This window comes from Cnephaeus nilssonii (assembly GCF_951640355.1).
Source record: "Cnephaeus nilssonii genome assembly, chromosome: 2".
NCBI classification, from domain to species: Eukaryota; Metazoa; Chordata; class Mammalia; order Chiroptera; family Vespertilionidae; genus Cnephaeus; species Cnephaeus nilssonii.
Genome location: NC_137073.1, coordinates 111,042,216 through 111,066,386, shown reverse-complemented (window position 1 = coordinate 111,066,386; position 24,171 = coordinate 111,042,216). Strand labels below are relative to the sequence as shown.

Sequence of the window (24,171 nt, the reverse complement as noted above, 5' to 3'; positions counted from 1 at the left end):
TTAAGAATTTTAAGTTCTTTCTAGTATCAACAAAAATGTCTCTTTTCCTGTAACTCTACCCAGTGTTTTTAGTTCTGGCCTTTCGAGTGATTCAGAAAAAAAAAAAAAATCCACTCTCTCCCTCTTCAGGGAAATACTTTAACAACGATCAGTTTAGGAGGGTGAACCATACGAAAAGAAAAACCAAAGAAAACACAACTTGGTTGTTAGAAACGGCCCCACGACCCGGAAGATCTGGGCATGTTTTATCTGCTGCCCTCTTTGTCCTTATGATTTCTGATCACCGTGTATTGACCAGGTTCTAAGTCTGTGCTGGGTCAGGCCATCCTCCAGCTGCATAAAGATTCCCACCAAATACCTAAGTTCTAGACCCACAGCCAACCCGACTGGCTTTGTGGAGCAGCACGTATTGCCCGGTTCCAGGGAAGTCAATAGTAACGTCTCTGAGTTCTTGGGTGTCTGGCTTTCCTGTTAGCAGCGTGGACAGATCCTCAAGAAATGCAGTCAGGCCAGAGGACGGGAACGAAGACCACAAGTGGCCCAAGTCCACCGTCTTCGGAAAGAAGCCACCACGGCTTGTCCCTTCTGATCTTCAACATGAAGATGTGACTAACCACACAGTCCAGGGGGGTTCATCCGGGAAAGACGGAACAGACGTTTTGCAACTGGAAGTGTGGAATTGGGCTCAGCCCTCTCTCCTTCACCATTTGTTCCCAGGGAAGGCTCAAAGGCTCAGTGGCAGTGGATCTCTGGCTAGTCCAGCTCTGTGATCTGCATTCACCCAGAGACAGCCGCCCTGCAGGGCCGTCTCCCCCAGAACTCAGTGCCCACCGCCCGCCACCTGCCTGCCTCAGCCCACACGTCACCTTCTTCTCGCCACACCGGGTCCCATCCGCAGCAGCGTCCAGCTTAGAGCGACAAAAGCCTTTCACCAAGCACCACAGCGTCTGGCAAACATTCTGGAAAACAAACGTGAGATCGCACCTTTTTATATTTCAACACCTGCACGAAAGCATTTCTACAGTGACGGTAAAACACACACACTCATCCCCAGTACGCACTGCTGCTCCCAGTGAGCAGGAGTGGTGGCCTGGGCTCAATGAGAGTTCCTTCTCCTTGTCTAAGTGATAGAAAGGAACACTCTCAGCTCAAATGTCATCTGGACTTGGTCCTAATTCCTCAACAGGGGTGCGGAGACCATACTGGGCAATGAGAAAACGGGAGAGAAAACACATTTCCTAGAAGTTGAGACTGTGATCTCTAGGTGTGTGGCACAGTATCGATGCCCTGAGGTGGGGTAACTGGGGGCATTAGCCATCAAGGGCCAATCCAGAAACCGCGGAGAGAAGTTTACGAAGAGCTGGGTGGCTGTAACCTGAGCCTGCGCGCTCAAGGAAGTGGAAGGTGTTGCATCCAGAAAGCCTCCGCTTACTTATTCCTGACAGCAGCCAGCCTGTTTGAGCTGCCAGCCCGAGACAGGAGGCCAAGCCGGGGACACTGCAGTCTCCCTGGAACAGTGGGGTTTGGAGATATTCAGGAGGCAGGATTGGTGGGACTTGGTAACCAGTTAGAAGGGAGGGGGGAGGGGTTTTTGCATCAACTTTATCATCTCTGTTCAGTTTTGCTTGTTCTGTGTAAGCACTGATTTCCTTCCTCCTCAGAGTCTTCCTCTAAGTCTCCTTCTGTCTTTATCTCGTTGGGTGGACATGTCTGCGTCTCCTCCTCTCCCAGCGCTGCAGGCCAGAGGCGCCTATCACTGATTTGGAGTGCTCACCTGCTCCGTCTCGCTCAGGACACAGCACAGAATCTGGCCTGGGCTCAATGCGAGTTGCTTCTCCTGGTCTATGTGTTCAGAATAATATGTTCACACCAAAGGGCAGGAGTCAGAGAAGAGTCAAGATCCAGCTTACAAAGAAGTGAAAGAAGTCAGGATTTTATCCTGTGGTCTGTGGGGACCTTAAAATCAGAGACGAGACATGGCTAGATTTGTATGCTGTTGTTTTTTTTGAAATAACCTGAGAAATGCAGGGGAAGATTAGGTAGGAGGTAATTACAATAGCAAGGAGAGATGATGAGAGACTGAATCAAGACAGAAGCAGTGGGAATGAAAGAGACAGGACAGAGCCACACACTCTTTAAGAGGTATCATCAGATGTTGAAAACAAAGAATACATTGGGGATGAATCTTATTCCGATCTTGGGGTCTGGTGGAACTCTTTAACCAGATGGGAAATTCAGGAAAGAGAGCAACGTTAGGGATTGCATTGTTTGCTATGAGGTCTGTAGGTGTGAATAATTGTGATTCTTGAAAAAATCACCATAGAATTTTCTTCACCACCACCCAGTTGCAAAGAATTGCTGGCTCCACAGAATGCCAAGGAGCTAGAGTCAAGGAATAGAAATGGCCCCAACATCACCCTTCTGCTTTATAGACACCGTGCCACAGATGGAGAGTTTGCACTTCTGTGTCTGGACCTTGGGATCTCCAAAAATCTCCCTGGCCCTTCTTTCAGCGTGCTGGAGACCTCCAGCCCTGCACATCCCACCAGAGCCACCAGGACACCCGACACTTACTTCTACTTCCTGGCAGAAGGTAGCATTGGGGCCATACTGCAGCTGGCATTGGTGGTGAACGTCATAGATCACTCCAGGGGCAATGACCTTGGACTTCAAGCCTTTCTTTTGGGGCTTATCATCAAGACAGAACCCCCAGCCTCGGCTGAAAAGAAGTTAATGGGAATGAGAAGAGATACTTATGATTCCCTTTATCTTTAGTCTTTCATTCAACAGAAGTTTCTGCCCCTCCAGTTTACTCTTTGTCTCCAAGACAAGCTTATTTCCACAAGACGGAGACCCCTCCAGGCCCCTGGTAGGAGCCGTCTAAAAGCAAACCCAAACCACAGCCCACTCCATTGGTTCCGTTGTGCTCTAGAAAATACAAGCAACGGTAAAATTAGAGAAACATCACCTGGTCCCCAATGGGGCTTGGGGGACCACTTCTCACATATCCTGGTTGGTCCTGCCAGTCCGCACACCCAGCTCCTAAAGAGCCACCGTGAGACAGGAGCAATCAGGGGGACGGGTGTTGCCCTGGCTGTGGGCCGGAGGGCAGAGCCCACCTAGATCTCAGGGTCAGAAAGCAGAAGTGAAATCCACCCCTTCAGACGCTGTGGCCTGTGAGAGGACCTGAGACTTTTCCAGGCCTCACGTAACACTCAACGCGACCTCCCGTGTAAGGGGCCCCAAGTGGGGCTGCTCTGAGCCGCGCTGTCACTTACTCCAGGAAGCGGGTGATATACTCCTTGCTGCACTTGGACCAGGTCAGCGGGGTGGGGTTGTACTGGAGCTGGCGGGACATGATGTAGGGGTGCCGGCCCACGGACTCACAGTCGTTTTCTTTCCCGTCGTGCTGGATGCCGAAGCTGCGGGGAGGCACAAGGCCCACGGACATCAAGGAGGCAGGCATGCCACAGGGAGAAAGCCAGTTCCCCCAAGGTGAACGCCGCCGAGCGCTACTTCCGGACAGAAGGCTTCTGCTTACGAAGTGGGCCTTTGCAGTTGGGAGGGGGGTGGCTCATTTTCAACCGAAAAGCACAGGGAACATCTTAGGCAAGCTTTGTCTCTTCTATGCACCCGGGGGAGCCATGTGGCCAACTCAGAAATGTCTGTTTGGTAGAAAGTGAAGAGCTCCCGGCTGGCTTTCGGTGAGTCTGGAGTCAGGAGGGTCAAGGCTGCCTCAAGCTGTCTGCCTTCTCCCGCTGCGGGGATCACAGCACAAAGGAACGAAACCGCCCTTCTCCCTTCTCATCATAATTTACGGGAGAACTGAAGGGGGAAGCGATGGGACACTGGGACAAGGGACGCAGCTTTGGAAGGCAGGCTTCTTTGGAAAACACAATGCTGCTGGGGTGGGGGGGGGGGGGGCAGCAGGAAAAGGGAAAGACCCAATATGAGATGGGTGGACTCCATAAATGAAGCCATAGGCAGGAGTCGAGGGGAGCTGGGCCGGGCTGCCGAGGACCGGGCATTGCGGCTATCACTCATCAGAGGGTTGCCACGAGGTAAGCTGCCTCAAATAGCATGTAACAGCAAGACTCTAGAATACATCACATTGATCTCCTAGGGGTTTCGGGAAGGATCAAAGAAGTCACAGTACCTAAGAAACTGCCTGGTTCAACCTACTTATTTCACAGATAAGGAAACAGGGGCAGAGGTGAGAGCAATTCTCTAAGGTCATCATAGCTGTGGATGGAAAAGCCAGAATAAGCACTCACGTTTCCCAACTCCAAAGCCAATCCTCTACAGGTAAAAGCAGTTTGCAAAGTTCCAATATCTCATGAAAAACATGATGAGAAAGCCCAGGCCAGAGAGGCCAGGCCTGGGATAATCCAGTCTCCAGGGTTCTTCCCAATCCCACCTTTTTCGGAAGTCCAACTGAGCACTCCCCAGCCTTCTGTCCCTTCTTTGGAGGGAGGGATTCCAGGCTGGCAGCCCCTGGCGGGCAGGGAGTATAGCGGAGTCATTCACATGCTCCCCTCTCTGAGTTGTTAGTTAGTGTGATACGCTTTTATCTGTGGTTTGTAAATAGCCCAACAAAGTGTGTTACAAATAAGCTAAGATCTCTCCTCCATGGGACCTCCTGAATCCTCCTTTTTCCTTCACGCAAACATTCTGAAACCTGCTTTTAACGAACTCATCTAATCAAAGTTACACATTTTTGTGACAGCTTGGACCTCCTGTTCACTGGTGTTTGTTTGATGGTCTTTCCAAGTTCACAGCAGTTTTCAATTTCTTGTTTATTCAATGGTCTCCTTTACACATGGAAGTGAAGTGAGACTCACAACGTTATCTACATCATGAAGTCACTGCGATGATTCAATGGCATAATGCCATGTGTCTGGCATAAAGGAAAGGCACAAAATGTTACGGTTTGTGACTTTTTAATGCTATCAATACAACTATTATTTCATAAGAACTAAACAGGAATTGTTTCTCCTGAATTAGACAATGAGTTAAAGCTTATCTCCTTGCTTCTGCTCACCTCATTGTAATTCAGGGAACTGCGGTGTGATGCAGATGGTACAAGCGCTCAGGGCAGAGGAGGTACTGGGTCCTGAAAGTGTGTGACTATGTCTCGCATTCCAGGTGAGAAAGCAGAGGTGGAGGAGGGTGAGTTCCAAGCCACAGTGCAATCCCGCTGCCTCTGCCCCATTTAAGGTGCTTCCATGCCTTCTGCCTGACATGGCCACAGGGACACGGCAAAGAGATCGCAGTTTCCTTGGCTCTTTACCTGTGTCCGAGCTCATGGGCAATCGTGAAAGCCAGCGGGAGGCCCGAGTCTTCGTTGATGTTACAGCTCCGGTGAGGCTGGCACATGCCCGACAGGTGAGACAGACCCAGCGTCTCACAGGGGCGATTGACGCCCCCACAGATGTCTTTTCTGAAAGCAGAGGACAGAGACGCATGAAACACCTACAACACCCCCCTGGGAAAAGCTGGGTATTAACTCACATTCAATGAGGTCTGTAAAGCATCATTAAAGTAAGTTTTTAAATGTCCATGTGAGCATAGGGAGTAATTTTGAATTCATTAAGATTATTCTGATTTCACCTCTTGATTAATGAATCTCCCTAACATCTAAGGAATGTGAGAATTTATGGCAGATGTTTTATTTTGAGTTGCTTTTGCTCTTGATCTCAGGAAGCTAAATTATTTTATTTGCTCAAAAAAAGAAGAATCTGGTTGAAAATTGAAATTAATTTGGAATTGTAAACAAGGAAGGGACAACAGCAGTCACTGAGGTCTTTCAAATGTGAAATGTTTCTGTTTTTTCTGAGGTCTGGGTTCAAAACTCACATGAGAACTTTTTCTCACTCATGAAAAAGGCAACTGGTCTGATAAACCCATCCAGAGAACAAACCAATTTTCTTTCTAGCTTCAATACCCTGTCACTATTGCATATGGGAGGGGATGAACAATCAAAGTCAGAGAGAGAGAGAGAGAGAGAGAGAGAGAGAGAGAGAGAGAGAGAGAGAGAGGCATTGTTCCTCTTTTCACCAGTAATTCATTCACCTCGTTATTTCCCTACCCTGGAAGAAGAAAGGAAAGACTCCAGGATCCCCAAAATGCTAGTTACCGCTCTTAAAGAGAAACATGTGCGCCCATATCCTGCTGGGACTGTTTCCATCCCTGACAAGCGTTTGAAAGAGTCGTTCATTGGTCACTTGGTTTTCTTCGGCTCAAGAAGAGCTCTCTGCCAAGAGTGACGGGCGCAAATGCCAACCAAGTGTGAGCTTTAGTCAGCTCCAGACCTTCAGCGCCTAGGTTTTGTGTGGACGCCATTTCTGGCCACACATGGTCTGCTGTGTGTGTCCGCTGTTTTGTGGGCCACGGAAAAGATAGTGCAGGAAGCTAGGTCCATTAAATAATTGTTCATTGAGTGCTTACCACATGCTAAAGAGGATAAAAGGGGGTAATAAAAGAATTGTAGGAATATGGTTTTTGTAGGTAACCAGCCTAAGCTCCCCAAAAGAACATTAGCTCGACCTCCCCCATGCACAGGGGTTATCAAAGAGAAAACATGCGGAGACATTCAGCCACCTGCCCCATTTCATGGAGTGTGTTCAAGCCAAAGCCACGTCCTACTGCCTGTGACCGTACAGATAACGCGGTTAAAGTGGACCTCAGCATAGTGCTCCAGAGGCCAGCTCTGTCTTATACCCCCTCCCTTCCTCATCCTACCTATGTATTCCGACCAGCCGTTCACAACAGGGCGTGTCATGCTCCCCTCCCCCTCCTAGGGCACATTCGGTAATGTCGGGAGACAGTTTTGGTTGCCACAACATGGAGGAAGGTTATTGGCATCTCATGGATCGAGGCCAGAGATGCTGTTGAACATACTACTGTACACAGGACACCCCCTCACAACAAAGAATGATGCAACCCAGAATGTCAATGGGGCCGAGGTTGAGAAATCCTGCTTCAGAAACTGGAATACTCTCCACTGCGTAGCAGCTAATGAGGTTCATCATAAGCTTGAGACAAGACCCCTGTTCTAAGAAAGAAAAATGATCAAAGGAGAGCAAACCCTTCATATGCACAATAAGAGTATAGCTAATGCCATCTATCTGGATTTAAGTCCCAGCTTAACTGTTAATGGCAATGAGATTTGGGGCAACGGGCATAGCCAAGCCTCAGTTTCCCCACCTGTAAAATAGGAGTGATTGACAGTCGTCAACCCCCAGTGCTCCTGTGGGGACTAAATGGAGTGGTGATTGTCCTAATAGATGTAGCTCAGAGCTTGGCCCATGTAAACCCCCCGCAGTGCCAGCTCCGGGTAACTAACTCCCTCACTTCTCCATGTGGGAGTGAGAGGAGAACGCTTCCTGCTCCAGAGAAAGGAAAGAGACTGAGGGGAGACACAGCTGCCAGGCGGCCAGTGCTGGTCCGGAACCCAGGGTTCTTCCCTGGAGACAGGGCCTGCCTGGACTGAAGTCTTCTCCGGGCTTTCTGCCCAGTCAGTCCCCTGGGGTTCCCTGGCTGCCTGCTGGCCCCCCACAGCCTCCAAGCTTACATCCCACACCCTCATTAACCTATTTCCCAGGGGAGCTATTGATCAATCGGACGTGTCATAGTCCCAATGAACCTAATGTGATAGGCTTATGCCACAGACTTCTTATGGAACATCTTGGCAAGTTTTTAAATATATATATATACTTTTTTTTATTGATTTCAGAGAGGAAAGAAGAGGGGGAGAGATTTAGGAACATCAATGAAGAGAGAGAATCATTGATTGGCTACTTCCTGCACACTCCCACTGGGGATCGAGCCCACAACCCGGGCATGTGGCCTGACCAGGAATCAAATGGTGACCTCAAAATGAACCGTGATCTCCTGGTTTGTAGGTGGACACTCAACCACTGAGCCATGCCGGCCGGGCCACGTTGGCAAATTTGGATACTTTCATTCAAAAGAGTGATTCTGATGGTTGGGGTTTCTGGGAAGGGTAAGGCAAATATTTGGATAGGGTCAGGGCTGATTATCATCCTTCATAGGCATCCTATGCCCTGGGATTGTCCTGTCAAAGGGACAGATGACAGACCAGCGTGTTCAGGGAGAACACACACACAGGGCCTGCCAGTGCATGGGGTTCTCGGTGGCTGAGGGGCCAGGCAAAGGGGCTTCTTTTATCACACATCCCTGGATTTCTTGATGTCTCTGAATCTTCACAGGACTGCCCCATGAGAACTTACTTCACCTCATCAATGTAAGACCTTCATTTGTCTAGATTAAAATAGTATCTGGTATACAGTGGGTGCTCAATAAGTAGTTTTTGAATTAATGAGGAAACATAGCCTTCCAAGAGCCTGGGTTTCAGTTCACTAGCTTTTCACAGCTATAAGTCCTAGAAGGTTTGATGGTTCTAATTAGAACCACAGGGTCTACCAGTTGTCAAAGCAAAATGGTGTGTCATGAGGGTAAAAGGTAGAGAGGTATAAGCAGACCACTCTGTCTACTCAAGGGAGGACCTGCTCCCCATATTCTGTCCTCAACATCAGTCAGAGATCAGCTGCAAGGAGGGCTGATTTCTCTAGAAATCGTTGCATGTTTCTTAACTGGAGGAACATTTTTAAAATAAAAAAATAAAGGGTGGGAATTCCCATGGTTAAAAGTAACGGGAGTCTTTAATGAGGACCTGTGTTCTGATTGTTTATAAAGCCACAAGTGTTCTGATTGTTTATAAACAAGTGTTCTGATGGTTTATAAAGCCACATAGGGAAGCCAGTTTTACAGAGGAAATCACCATTGGGATGGGAAAGGGGCCAGCATTTTGCCAGCAGACACAGTTTATTAACACAGAGACTTGCTATCTGTCCCCTCACTCATATGGGAGTCAGGAGTTGTTTAGATCTTAGAAGCTACCTTTAGAAATGACCAAGAACAGCAAAGAGTAAGAGAATCTCATGAGTTTGAATACCTGGCACCCCTCCCACCTGCCGCCCTGCGTGCAGCCCCTGGCCTCCCCGTGGTCTCTGGGGTACCTGGTGAGAAGGACGGCCACGTCGTGATGGGCAGGGTTGAGGTCACTCTTGGGATTGATACTCTTCTGCCACTTACAGAAGCTGGTCAGTGTCTTTTCTGCATGGTGCACTATTTTCAGTCCTTGCTGGAGGAGGAAGAGGAAGAGATTGGCATGGGTGAGTTTACCGTGGCCGGGGTCCATCACGTTAGTCCCCAGAAGAAGCCAAGTGGGATGAGCATTGGGTGAGTGCCTCAGAGATCTGGCAGAATTTGGCAGAGGCCAAGTTCCTTCTCTGGGCTAACCCTCTGCTTAAACACTATGACTTGCATGACTTCCACTAAAAGAACCTGGAGGGGAGAACTTAGGACAGAAATGATCACTGGGACAAGGAACCCTTGAAGGAAAACCAAGAATATGTTAGCAAAGACCCACAGCTGTTTGAAGTTCTATTTCAGTGGCTCTCTGCTTCCAAAGTCAATACCGTTCCGAAAAGGCATTTTTATTGCAAATGCAAAATGAACAGACTTGCAACAAAAACCTCTTCCTTTCACGAGGCATCGGAGAAGGCCGGGGTTGCACTGGGTGGCTCCCTGTCAATCCAACCTTCTTGGTTTGACATCTGTGGGTGAAGGGCCGAGGGTTAGGGCCACTGGCTGTCTGGCAGCGATTACGATGCTGTAGAAGGTGCCCCAGGCTGCAGTTTGCAGGGCTCCTGAGGCACCCCTGTGGCCCACAGTTGCTAACGGGGATGGGAGGAGAGGGTTTGTTCCAGATTAACTGGGCGAACACTTGTCAGATGAGGGAGAAGGAAAATGGGCTCTCAGCTCCAAGGGCACTCCAGTTTCATTTGAATTTCTACAGGAGAAATTCCTTTCCCTTTTGGAGGGGGGTGGTCTCTACATAGGCCATCCTGCTAAGGGAGGATTCTACCTGGAGAATGCCTAGGCCCATGGCCCACTGGAATCTCAGTCTATTACTCTGGGCTGAGCCCCAGGACATCACACACCCTCTTCATCAAACTATGAATCTGCTTCTCCACTATCCTGTATTTTGCTAAGGCCACATCCAAATCGAAGGAGGCCTGAGAGACTTCAATTGCCTAGTAGAGACTGTCCCAGTTCCCCCACCCATGCGAATTAACCATAGACCATCTTCCTTTCATGAAAACACAGAAAGATGGCTCATTACTTGTGAAAAATCACCAAGCTGGTTAGTGTAATGAATTTAAATAGAAGAAACAGACTTTAGTATTTAAAAATCCTCATCTTGCCCTAGCTGGTTTGGTTCAGTGGTTGGAGCATGGGCCCATGGACTGAAGGTCTCGGGTTCGATCCCAGTCAAGGACATGTACCTCGGTTGCAGGCTAGTTCCTCAGCCCCAGTCAGGGTGTTTATGGGAGGCAACCAATCGATGTCTCTCTCTCACATTGATGCTTCTCTCTCAGTCCCCCCCGCCTCCCTTCCACTCTCTATAGAAATCAATAGAAAAATATATCCTCAGGTGAGAATTAAAAAAACAACAACACCTCATTGTGGCATCATCCAGCAAAATGATGTATCGTGGAGGACGAGAGGAGGGGTTCTGGGGAACCAGCTGGCGCAGGCAGTCAGGTGGCAGGCAGCAGGAATGTAAAGGAACAGAAAGGAAGGGAGAGGAAGAAAAGAAAAGAGAAGGAAATAAAAGGAAGGGAAAGAGGGAAGAAGGGATTAAAAAAACAGGAAGGAAGCATTTCTTAATCATTTATTATGTGGCAGAGATTTTTACACACATTCTTTCATTTAATTGCATCCTCTCAGCATTATTTGTAAAGAGAGCCTTGTTATGTTCATCACTGAAGAACTAGCTGAGGCCACTCAGGTCAGATACTGACAAAGGCAGCGAGAACCAGGGCTCCTAGAGGAACCTGCGGTTCTAACTGGGGACCGGCCGCCCCACAATGCCCTTTGGAACATGGGCTGGGGTCACCGCCTCAGGAGACCTTACACCAAACCACGTGTGTCCGTCTAAGGAAAAGGGAATGTTGATGCACTCGATACACACAATTTAGATGGCTCTCCAGGAAGTCATGCTGACTGAAAAAAATCTAATCTCAAGAGGTGCAAGCTGGATGATTCCATTTTACAGCATTCTTGCAATGACAAAGTCACAGAGATGGGAAAGAGATTAGTGCTGTCCCAGGGTCAGGTCGGGAGGCAGAAGGGAGGTATAAAGGGTAGCATCCCCTCCCCCTTGTTCCTGAGCCAAATTCAGTGTCAGCAGGGACACAGCCTCAGCATGAGAAAAGAGCCCTTTTTCCAGATGTTGCTGCATAAACTCTGCTTCTAGTTTTCCCAGCATTAGGAAGAGCCCATTTCTCTGAAGGACCGTAGGAACTATGCCTCCAGTCCGCTCATTTAAACGATGAGAAAACGGGCCAGAGAGGGGCGGGACCTTAACCAAGTCACACAGTGGTTTTGGCCGAGTAGGCCCCAGGGTTGCAGCTACTTCTAGGACTAGTGGTTCCCAAACGACTGGAGGCTTCTTTCCATGTGTTTGCTCTGAGTAACTGGAAAGCTTTAGCAATTCGCCAGTGGACGATGAGGATTACCGCTTAGTTCTCCACCGCTCACTTCCACTGGTAGACCCTCTACTTCCGCGGTGGCCACTCTCTGTCTGTCCTCCTCCTCCTCACTGCTCACTTCTCAGTCCCCTCCATGTGCTCTTCTTCTGCCATTCTGTTGGCTCATTCATTCTCAGTCACAGTCCTATTTTAGGAAATCACCTATATGCTGTTGACTCTCAAACCCATACCTCATTCCAAATCTCTCCGACAGTTCACATTCATGTCTCCAAACCTCTTGATGGACATCTCTTTCTGGGTGGCACACAGGGACCCCCATCTCAGCATCCCGGATATTCCTCATTGCATGCTGACCTGCTTATCTCCCCGTATCCTCGGGCTTAGCTACAGGGACCACCATCAACCCAGCGTCCCAATCTAAAAACGCCAGTGTCTGCCTACTGGCCTCCTCTCCCTCATGTCCTGCACCCCAATGTGTCCTCCTGGGCTGCTCATTCTACCTCCTCTTCATCTTCACCCCCAACCACCCTAGCTCAAACCCTCATCATTGTATGCCTGCATTTATGTTGGCGGCATCTCTTAGTGCTCTCCTTGTTTCCTTGTTCTTTCAATCCATCCTCCTTGCTGTTGCCAGGTCAACCTAGTCAAACCCAAAATCTGCCTGTACCACGGCCCCGGATGCAAGACCCTGCAAAGTCTAGCTGCCAGGAAGCTCTCCCTTCTTTTGCCCGCTCACAGTTTAAGCTCCAGCAACCTTCAAACTGCTTCTATCACCACTGCCCGCAAGCCCACATGCCCATCCCCCATGCTATTTTTTACCTAGCTCCCTTCAAGCTGCTCCCTCTACCCAGAATATCTTCCTCTCCTCTTTTTCCCCTCTTTAACCTACACAACATCTATGATTTCCCCCTGTTGCTTTTGTTTGTTCCTCTTACAAGCGAAGTGACTGCACACAGAGCTGAGTTGCCGATCACTGCAGCTGGTACCCTGCCCCTGTGTAAAATTGTCCTCTACAAGATGTGGCATTCAACACAAGCTCAGTGGCATGGCCTTAAGGAGACCTTACTGCCTTTCTGCTCAATGCCATGACTCTTCCGGGAGGCTTTAATAGTGCACACATTTTTCCAGTCCCCTCGGCCTCTAAATCTCCAAACCTCCTAAGAGATTAAATCCAAAGAACATTTACTCATTTAGTTTTTTGAATGCAGTTGGTCACAGGTGCCTTGGGAAGAGTGATTAGCTGTGCCTCGCTGCGATGCAGCCCTCAGCCTGCCCAAGACCAGATGCACTGCAGAGAGATTATGCTGGCTCACAGCGAGCCTGGGAGACCTGCGCTAAACAATTTCCACGAAGCAACTCCTAATTATGTGAGCTTGCCAAAACAAACCCCCATCCGCACGAATTTCTCCCCATTTCCTTTGTAAACAAAAATGGATTTTCTTTTTTGTTCTTGCATCCTTTTTTTCTCACCTCATTTTCTCAAGTGAGTCCAATTCACTTCCCACTCCCCCTTTCCTATGCATTGGAGTAGGTGACCTCACAGAGCAGCGAGGTGACCCAGAGGAAATCAACAACAGCTCACAGAAGTAGGCCCAAATGCGAAATAGAAAATGATTTTGCCAAGTACATCGCTTTTATTATAAAAAACTGTCCCTTTTAGGCTCTTTATAATGAAAAAAAAAAAATCTTGTCTTGATTTCTTTGAGAAGTCCTGCTGGTAGCAGCTTTTGATGCAATACACAATCTGAACACGCTCCTAGCCAGGCTTGGGTTCCCGGAAGAAAGAATGGGCAGAGAAGAGAAAAGCAGTAAAAAGTTTAATCTGAAAACTTCCCATGTGCTTAAGGAGTAACTCATCAAACTATCAGAGGAAAAGATATTGGTCTTTCATTTAAAAAGGAATGAGTCTTCAAGTTCTTTGTTAATATTGTTAACATTTATCCTGAAAGAGCAGAAGTTGCAGAGGTTATTATAGAACCACACATCACCCTGGAGACAGGAAATTGTCAGCCTGGATTCCCAAAGTAGGCAGGCTTTTCAACTCCAGAGTCTCACAAAGGCGAACCCAACACAAACCCACTGAGACCAAGAGGGACAGTCTCCGTGATCACATTCATTTCCTGCCTGCCTGTCAGCCTTCTGCTGCTCCTGCACGCCAGCTTGACACCCTGGATGGCACAGTGACGTGGGGCCCACCTGGCTTTATCCCAGCTACCTCCCTCCCCTCCCAGTACTGTTTCTATACTGGGCTTTAAAGAAGTCTCCAGCCTCTTTAGGACCCTCATCTTACCCTTTAGGCCTTTGGCATAGTTTTCTCATCTGGGAAATGAGCTAATAATAGTAATGAGTTTATAGAGTTGTTGTGGGACCTAAATGATGACGATGATAATTATAAGAATCATAAAAATGATACTAACAAGTAACATGTATTGACTGGGTTCTAAAGCCTGATACGATGCTAGTACATGGATTAACACATTTGATTCTCCCAGCAATTCCAGGCAGGAGAGGCTATCATCCCCATTTTATAAAGCAAAGCTATGGAGGCACAGACAAGCCAAGTAACCCACCTACCCAGAGTTCAGTGAGGGTGAGGGTGGGAAGCAAGGCAAAGGGTGACATAAGGCAAGACCATGAACGTCTCTGCAGGACGTGGTGAGAAAGCAGACATCACCGGATTCCCACCTTTCTGGTACCCTCTCTCTTGTCCGTTAAGTGTTTTACTGAAGAAAGGAAGTAGGGAGTACGAAGGCACAGGTCTGAAGAGTGGAGGGAAAACTACCCCTTACCTCTTCCTCTTCAAGTAGAACGAGCCGAACCACAACAATGTGAATTGCATTGCCGATGCTGGGGTTATGGAACAACCCAGTGACCTAGAGTCAGAAATGGAAACCCATTAGCCCATGTGAATTGATAACAGATAAATACCGGGGGGAGAGGAGGGAAGCAAATGTAATCTTATAGGTCAAGAAGTTTTGCTGGAGTGAGGAGGGAGGGAGGCCTCCAGCCCAAACCGCATTGTGATATTTAAAGACAACCTTTCCAAGGTCATTGATCGGCTGTGTGCTTGAGGGATTGGCGCGTTTCTTCTCTTTGCCCCTGTCCCTGACCCAGGGTCTTCCTCTCTTACTGTCAGTGACTCAGGCAAACATTATTCCCCACCTCAACAGGACTAACTCTCCGGGAAGCTAGAAAACATCAATCGTGCAAAAGGGAAGCTGAAAATCCAGAATCATTAACTCTATTCTAATTCTAGCTCTAACCACCTTGAGGAAATCACGTTCTAGTTCTTTGTGCCTCAGGTTACTCGTTTGTGCACTGATGGAAATCGGTAAGATAAAGTCCTACTGAAAGGATTAAGTCACTTGATAAATACTTAGTAGAAAATGTAACTGACAAATTACAAAATTTCCTAGGACACAAATTTTTAAGAGAAAGGCTAATATGTCCTGAATTTCCATCCTTCATCACTACAGCAGGGAATGGATTCATCTATCTATGTTCAAAGCACAACAAAAAAAGGAAGGTCTCTCTCATTTTTGGAGTGTGGAGCATTTCTAATGCCATGTCCCCCATGAAGTCTGACATACCATGTTCATGATGGTGAGGATATAGGACTCCACGTTCTCGCTCCCATGATACTCAACCATCTTGGTGTCGGCCACCACCAGCGTCTCCACCCATCTCTCCCTGCTGATGGAGCGCCGCGAGATGCGTCTGCTGGGCAAGGCGCCCCTCTCCCACTTCTCTCGCTGCAGCTCTAGCGTCTGGGAGGTGCCAAGGCTGTCTACACATTAAACAGAAGGCAGGCAGTTACTTCCGTGTCTCTCTCCAAGATTACCCACTTACACTTGTGAAGGTGCAAGGCCATAAATTTAATTTGTGATTAATGATGTATGAATGCACGTTCTTATATGCATGGCTGAAATGGAAGAAGGGACCAATTTAAATGAATATGACCAAGATAATTGAAATTTGAATCATCCAGGGAAGTTCAACATTGCTTCTTTGAAATAACTGTTACCTATTTTATTAAACAGGTCCCTCACTATTAACAAGATAGTATCATCAATGCTCTAGCTGGTTTGGCTCAGTAGATAGAGCATTGGCCTGCGAACTGAAAGGTCCCAGCTTTGATTCCGGTCAAGGACACATGCTTGGGTTGTGGGCTCGATCCCCAGTGGGGGACTTGCAGGAGGTAGCCGATCCAGATTCTCTCTTATCATGGATGTTTTTATCTCCCTCTTCCTTCCTCTCTGAAATCCATAAAAATATTTTTTTAAAAAGATAGTATCATCAAGATTGGGAGCGTTCTCTTTCTCTCGCTCTCCTCCTCTAAATTATTCAGTGCCTCCTGTCCAAGGCAACGTAGTCGGCTTCAAAATGCCAAGTTGGTACCCTCACCCATGTCTGAAGTGTATATTGCTGTCTCCATTTTGCAAATGGAGAAACTGATGATCAAAGCAGCTGGTGACATAAAGTCAGTGTAAGGTGCAGGATTTTCTACGCCCTTAAAAACATGCATTTTCATATGCACCACACGGTCTCCCAGAGTGAACACACATAAAACTGGAGAGCAGGAAGGCTGGAAAAGCTACATGTGGTTCAGGACACCCTACTTCCAGAAGATGGAAAGTGAGCCGGCAAAGACCTAGCGACGGACAGGGCAATTTCCAGGGTGACCCACAGCTTTCAGTAGGAACAGCATTTCATAAACGAGGATCGTGGTTGAGAAGGCAAACCTAGGAGAGGCTATGGAATCACGAGGAAAATTAGAATCATTCTCAATAGTCCCGGAACCCTGTAAATAGGGAGCACCTCCTTGCAGCTTGAAAGAGGCCTATTTAAAACCAAGGGGAATGAAGTGCTACTTGAACCATCAGGAAGGAAGCTTAGCTCAAGTGGCACTGGGTCTAAGAGGCTGCGGTGAGCTCCCAGTGGCTCAGGACAGCGATTTCTACACAATAGCCGGCCGGTGTACATGAATCAAAATTATACCTATGTCCTTTGTCAGGTCGGCAAAAAATATAACATACTTTTGGTGTGCCGCAGAATTCTAGAAATTAGCTTATGTGCGCCAGGAGATGAGAAAGGTTGAAAATCGCTGGCTTGGGAAGTTGATGAAAGATCCATTTACCAGGAGAATAAAGAAGGAAAGAAGCCTGGGCTGACGGAGCAGCAGAGTCTCAGCCCTTGAAGATTTCTATTTGCCACACCCCTCCCAGACTGCCCCCCCCACCCCCACCCCTGCACCCCGATCAGCACCCTGGACCCTGGCAGGGGCAGGACCTGCAAGCAGGGTAGCAAACCTCACATCTCCTTCCTAGTCTCCAGCGATGGCCACCCAGCCTCAGCTCGCAGGCCTCCGGTGGTGGGCACTCACCTCCGCACCGGCACCTTGTTCTGTTAGTCAGTTCCTTCCTGCGCCGAGCTGAAACCCCTCCTCTGTCACTTCCCCTCATTAGCCTGCCTGCTCTTCGAAGCACTCTAAACCCAGGCCCCTCCTGCAGGGGCTGCAACCTCCTGCCCTCTCCCACCGCGCTCTTTGGGCCGGAGAGTTGATTACACTGATTTGCCACATAACCCTTCCCAGTTCCTCCGTTTCACTGTCTACGTGAAATAGAACACACTGAGTAATAGTTACCAAAAAAAATGAGACATAATCACAGGTCTAAGTCTATTCAAATGCTATTATTGTGAATTTTACTTGAAAATAACAAAGCAGTGCTTTGATGTAAGACTTTTGGGAAATAATCTAGGGTTGTGTAAGCTTTGGAGGGAAGTCCTGTGAAGGCCTAGAGCGGGGGAGATGGTTAACTTCATCTGCGGTAGAACAACGTTCTATTTCCCTTCTCACTTACCTTGCGTGGATGAGTATGACTTCCCTAAGAAAACGCCAGAAATTTTATTGATGGTTTCTAATGCTGCACCCCTACCTATTCCCCTGTCTGTCACCCTCTCGTCCCTTTTCGAAGCTCACGGGCAAGTTCTCAAACTACAATCTGTTTCCAAATCTGTGCAAGTCAGGGAGCAAGCCACGCTTGAGCCCACGTGGGGCCCGTGTTGTTAGCAGCCTGGGCCACGATTAGATGCGATGGTCTTCTCTCAGGCCTCTCCTGTCCTTGACGTGTGGGGACAGATGTCCTCCAAACTTCAAGGATGCTCACAGCTCTCCAGAGCTAATGTACTTGGACCAGCAGATAAGCGTCCTCACCCTCGCACCCTCACACAGCCCTTGGTGAACAGGTCTGCTCCTCTCACGGGGCCTGCAGGCCGGGCGTCCGCCCCCTCGGTGCTGGATCCTCTCCTAGGCTTCAGCTCACGGCAATCGCGGGGACCCTGCCACAGGCAGCCCCTTCGTTAAAGCAGATCCCCGCGCTCCAGGCTGCAGCCTGGGGCTCCTGGTCAGTTGTGGTCCCCTCTCCTCTCAGGCCCTCAGGTCTCTGAGGTTAGAAGCTGGCAGGAGGCTGGCTCAGGGAAGAAGCTGGTAGGATAAAGGTGATTGCTCTGCTCCCCCCTATCCTTTCTTTCTTTCCTCACTTCTCCTTTAATCCTCCTTGTCTACTTTTTATCTTCCCTCTGAGAGAAAGGGAGTTTAAAGGGGTTGGGGGCGGATATCTTTAAAGGCCATCAGGTTATTTCCATTTTTCCCATCAATGATCAGGTGAGTTACACAGTAAATGGTCATGCAGGGGAAATGTGAAAATGAGAGGTGGGGCTCTGGGGAGGACAGACATCTATTTTTAAATTTTCAACAAAACCTACACTAAGCACGTGCTGAAGGCCAGATCTTGTGCTAAGCACTCTCTACACACAAAATCTCATTTAACTGTGCCAGCCAATTTATGAGATACACCCTAATATCATCACCATTGTATAGGTGGGGAAACGGAGGCTCAAAGAGATTAGGAATTTTCCTAAAGTCACACAGTAAACAACAGAGCCTGGGTCCAGTCAAGTCTGTCTGATTCCACTACAGCAACAACGAACATTTATGGACCAGGCTCCATGAGTACGCCCTACTCTACCTGCCTGTGAAGAGAGGCAAAGACGTGGCATGATCCTGGCATCTACGGAACAGCCATCTATGTCATTGTGGGTAGTGAACATATGGCAATGTCATTATCAGGCTTAAAATCACTCCCCAGGAGGGAGGTATCAGTTCCATTACGGACAGCGCCACCAGCTTGCAGACGTGGTGGGATTTGAATCGGGCTCTGATGAGACTGAATTGGGAGAGAAGATTGTACTTCTAGGCTGACTTTGCTGAGTCCTGATGAAGTCATCTCAGACTTGACAGAAGAAAGGCTTCTGCTAAGACACTTCAGAAAGTTCGAGAAGCCAGCCCTACACATGTATCTCCAAGGCCCGATGACAAAGGCAGACAGTTCCTCAGGGGCAGGGGAGGCGCCAGCAGTTCTGAGGAGCTCTCCTGGCACGGCCCTTTCCGCCCCCCTCCTCCCCCCGGCACCACACCACACCACACCACACCACACCACACCACATACACACACACACACACACACACACACTCACACTCACACACACACACACACACTCATACACACTGACACACACACACACACACTCTCACACACTGACACACACACACTCACACACACACACACACTCTCACACACACTGACACACACACACACTCACACACACTCACACACACACTCTCTCACACACACTCACACACACACTCACACACACACACTCATACACACACACACTCTCACACACACACTCACACACTCATACACACACTCACACACACACTGACACACACTCATACACACACACTCTCACACACACACACACTCACACACACATACACACACTCACACACATACACACACTCACACACACTCTCACACACACACTCACACACACTGACACACACACACTCACACACTCATACACACACACTCTCACACACACACTCACACACACTCATACACACACACTCACACACACACACTCACACACACTCATACACCCACACACACTCTCACACACACTCACACACACATACACACACACTCACACACACGCACACACTCACACACACAGAGCGCCTCTCTGGGCGGGGATAACTTCTTGACCCCAGCACCTCCCATACCCCTGTCATTTCCTGCCCTCCAAGGCTGTCCAAATTGGCTTTACGTCCCGTCCCTCAAGGGCCAGCGGGCGTCTCCTTTAGCTTTGGACCCAGTGTCCAATCCCATGCTTGGCAAGCAGTGGCACCCAGTAACTGTCTGATGCATGGGTGAGGGGAAAGCAAGATGAACTGGAACCAATGTCTGAATCACAATAAAAACTGCAACAACCGTGTCCTGTTCCCAGGAGGTGACTTGTTTCAATTAGCGAATCCTCCACACAACGGAGAAGAGTTTGTCTTCAGGGGGGAAATCCAGCCAAAAGGACAGGTGAAGGGAGGACGCCCTCCCGCCCCGACCCAGGCTGACCTTCCTGCGGCTGGGGAAGCCCGGGGATCCGTCCTGGGCAGGGGCTCCGTGCACTAACGGAGCAGAGGTCCCCCAGATCCCTGCGGAAGACGAAGAACTGAGACTGTTTTCCTTCCCCAGATGCTGAGGCAGCACTCACAACGCCCTCCGGCCTCTCACTGCTGCCATGCTCAGATGCAGGGGCAGGGTGCCCTGCAAGCAGGCAGGGCCATGCCTGGAGGAGGCTGCACGGAGGAGGCTGCCTGGAGGAGGCTGCCTGGAGGAGGCTGCACGGAGGAGGCTGCCTGGAGGAGGCCGCCTGGAGGAGGCTTCCTGGAGGAGGCTGCCTGGAGGAGGCTGCCTGGAGGAGGCTGCCTGGAGGAGGCTGCACGGAGGGGGCTCGAGTGGCACCAGGAGCGAGGAACGTGAACGCCGAGAACGGAAGGCTCTGAAATGGGCAAGTTTCCGTACTTGAAGGGGGCTCTTGCGCATCCAGGAGCCTGTGGCATGGGCAACGGAGCCACCTCTTCTTCCTGGGCTCCGCCTCCCACCCTCCCTCCACCCCCCTCCCCGAGGTGCTCTCCTGCTGCCCACACCCAGCCTCCCCCGGGGACGCAGGCTGCTGCGGCTGCAGAGGCTGAGCGCTCCCTGCAGACACGGTGTGCTTTCCGCACGGCCTGCCTGGTCTGCTGGCGAGATCGGAAGGCACCACGGCTCCTGGAGAGTGGAAGGAAACACGACTCATGCTCGGGAACCTCAGTCCACACGCACTCTGAACGCAGCAAGAAGGTTCTGGGTGACACCTACTGCGCTGTGGGTGGCCCAACACTGTCCCCGCCGCCTCAGCGGCGCAGCGCGTCTGTTAGTGAGGAGCTGGCAGATCACATGCTTCATCTCACCAACCTGATCCCGGGGCAAAAACAGGTCTAAGCTCATGCCCCAGAGTCTCTCGGAAACCAAACATCCTGCCCAATAAATGGTAACTTGGCAAGACAGCAGGAGTCAAGCCGGATGGCGAGAGGAGAGACGACTTTGAGGGCAGTGCTCAGAAAACCCCTCCCAGGGACCTTGCGAAACCATCCGCCCATCTCCGAGCTGAAGCCACGGAGCCACTCTACCCCAATGAGGCTTAATTTCCGAAGGAAGTCAGAGAGGCCGTATTTACACGGGGTCCCAGTTACATAGCAATGGGCATCCTATATAATAAAAGGGTAATGTGCAAATCGATTGAACAGTGGAACCACCGGTTGCTATAATGCTCACTGACCACTAGGGGGCAGATGCTCAATGCAGGAGCTGCCCCCTGGTAGTCAGTGCGCTCCCACAGGAGGAGCACAGCTCAGCCACAAGCCAGCACACGGCTGGTGAGCGCAGTGGCAGTGGTCGGGAGCGGGCCTAAGCTGTCAGTCGGACATCCCCCAAGGGCTCCCAGACTGCTAAAGGGTGCAGGCCAGGCTGAGGGGACCCACCCCCGTCATGCACTGGGCCTCTAGTATTATATACATAGATACACAAGGGCATGATTTACAGTTCGTTCCCGAATGCTGACTTTCATACAAATACAACTTCCCGCATGCCAATTTATTATAAATATAGTATTTACATTCGTACAGGTTTCAAAACGTTCTGTTTTTCTCCCAGCATCCATGGCGCTCCCCTACCCAGAACAGGGCTAAAAGATTGTGTTCCCTTACGATCTCCTCTGCGGGGTTTCTTTGTTGGCTGGCTGGCTGGTTTGGTTTCTAGGACACCCTGCACTGGGAAAGGCCATGTTCAGAGTGTCTGAGTTCCGTAGGTGACTTTCAGCTTTGCACTTGCTGTGACCTCAGAGCCTTGTCCTCAGCCCCCCCATCCCCACCCCCAAACCCAGAGCTCTGAGAAGCCACGTCTTCAGCATTTGGTTCTTTCCCCCTCCCACCCTCCCTCACTGTATTTCTCCTTTTCCTCTTCTGCCTCTGAGAACTTGGCTCCTGTGCTTCCCCATCCACTATCTGCACTTAAGGAAACGTTCTGTAAAAGCTCTTTATGCAGAATGGTTAAGGTTTACGTCCTAGGGTAGGGGTGGGGTTTCTGGTAGTCAGGTCTCTAGTTTACAATATTTTTGTGTCACATTTCAGGGTAAAATCCAGCCTCACTATGCTTACAAAATGCTCTTTACTTTACCAAAGTGTTTTCGTCACGTAGGAAACGCTACAGAGTCTGTAGTTTCCCAGTGTGTCAGGAGAATCTGTTTTCTAAAATAGTCTAGCTGAAACCAGTTTGGCTCAGTGAATAGAGCGTCAGCCTGCGGACTGAGGGGTCCCAGGTTCGATTCTGGTCAAGGGTATGTACCTTGGTTGCGGGCATATCCCCAGTGGCGGGTGTGCAGGAGGCAGCTGATCGATGTTTCTCTCTCATCGATGTTTCTAACTCTCTATCCCTCTCCCTTCCTCTCTGTAAAAAATCAATAAAATGTATTTTAAAAAATAAAATAAAATAGTCTAAAGACACGGAGCATCTTTTCCCTTTAGGCCCTCTGCGACCTCCCAGCCTGACCAAGCACTGCCAGGGCAGAGGGACTCCGCAGACATAAATTCCCCAACAGGCACTGGAGAGAACACTGTGGCCCACAGAAGCACAGAACAATATGTGACCATCGAGCACTTGAAATGTGCCAATTCAGAACTGAAATGTGCTGTCAACTACACCCTGGACTTCCATAGCCGGTATGAAAAAAGAAAAGTAACCGATCACATGAACAATGTACCTGGATTACATATGGCAATGATTAAGACCCTGGGGATCTTGGGCTCAGTGAATTATTAAAATCAATCTCACCTGTTTCCTTTTATTTTTCTCTGGGCTGCTAGGAAACTGTGACTTGCCTTTGTGGCTCACATTATACTTTAATTGCACAGAATGTATTTGGAGCTCAAGGCACCTTACATCAATCCAGGGTCTCCTATGTATTCGCTGCCTTGTCTGAATTCTGAATAACAGAATTGCTCTGAGGAAGCAGGAAATCAGGATGTGGGCTAAGCATCAAGCAAGAGACCTGCCACGTCCCGGAGTCACAGTAAGTGTTATTTTGTTCTCCTCACCCATATTTTGTGACTAAAACTATCTCTACATCAGTAAGCCCCCCAGTGCCCTTTGGGTCCCTAAAGAGACTCCATCAGGGATCCCTTTCTTGATCACTAAAGTATGCGTATTAAGGCATTGGTATTTCAAGAAGTGGCGTTATCAGAGTAAGACTTTTCTAAATAAACTAACAGTTTAGTTAGACAGAAATTCCACGTTGCCAAACATTCCAGCGAAATGAGGTTTGACAATAACATAAATTAAAGGTCTTTCCCTGGGCTTCTCCTGATGGACCCTTGACAGCATGCAGCCCGGTGGTCCCGCCCCCGTGACTTCCTCCCCTGTCCCGGGGCTACACTCCATCCATCCCTGCTGACAAGCCAGCCCTGGTGTAACCTTCATGCCTCTGCTCCCTCTGTATTTTCAGGCTGTTTCCTTGGCAGCTCTTTGTGGCTTAGCATTGCCAACCTGACATACGGTCCCTTGTAGGTCTGCTTGCTTTCTTGGACTCTACATTTGAGAGTCTAGGTTTTGCTCTCTAATCCTCCTTCTAACTACTTGGTTGTGTGCCCAAGAAGGCAGCTTGCTCATCAGACATCTACCACACATCACTCCTCCATGAGATGGCACTTCAGGCCTGCCGGGTTTAGAAACATGGACTCTAGAATGTTCTCTTTTCAAAAATGGGGTAGTGAACTCAACATACTTAAATTGTGATGTTTAATTAGGCATCCGGTTTTGTGCAAGTATTCAGAACCTGCCAGGCCTGTGCTGGTCTCTCTAGGGAAAGATAAAGTGGGAGCGAAGGGCTGATCGTGTTGCCTTTAGAGAGCTCAGAATGGCTGGATAATTCCAAACGGCCTGACCCGACACTATTTCCATTTACCTAGTGGTGAGGGGACATCAACTCTCCTCTGCAATTACGTTACCCTTTGCTTATCAAAATGAGCTTGTGTTTCTGAGCCAACACAAACCGGGAGGGTGGGAGGAATCCAGAGAGGCTGAACAAGGGCTGCAGCTAGAAGCTGGGGCGAGATTCTCATTCCCCTGCAAAGACTCCATGAAGTGGGCATTTGCCA

At 49.2% G+C, this 24,171-nt stretch overlaps 1 protein-coding gene across 2 annotated transcripts in view; it reads right to left on the bottom strand.

The window, feature by feature from the left end:
* ADAMTS12 (ADAM metallopeptidase with thrombospondin type 1 motif 12) overlaps positions 1-24,171 on the bottom strand; it is a 183,548-nt gene that overhangs the window by 69,440 nt on the left and 89,937 nt on the right. For both annotated transcript variants that reach the window (XM_079792513.1, XM_079792514.1), the window contains exons 4-10: positions 15,173-15,369; positions 14,372-14,455; positions 9,042-9,166; positions 5,291-5,440; positions 3,279-3,422; positions 2,575-2,719; positions 867-959 (exon numbers count right to left, since the gene is read on the bottom strand). In XM_079792513.1, coding sequence (XP_079648639.1) covers positions 867-959; positions 2,575-2,719; positions 3,279-3,422; positions 5,291-5,440; positions 9,042-9,166; positions 14,372-14,455; positions 15,173-15,369 — 938 coding nt within the window. The remainder of the gene's footprint in view (positions 1-866; positions 960-2,574; positions 2,720-3,278; positions 3,423-5,290; positions 5,441-9,041; positions 9,167-14,371; positions 14,456-15,172; positions 15,370-24,171) is intronic.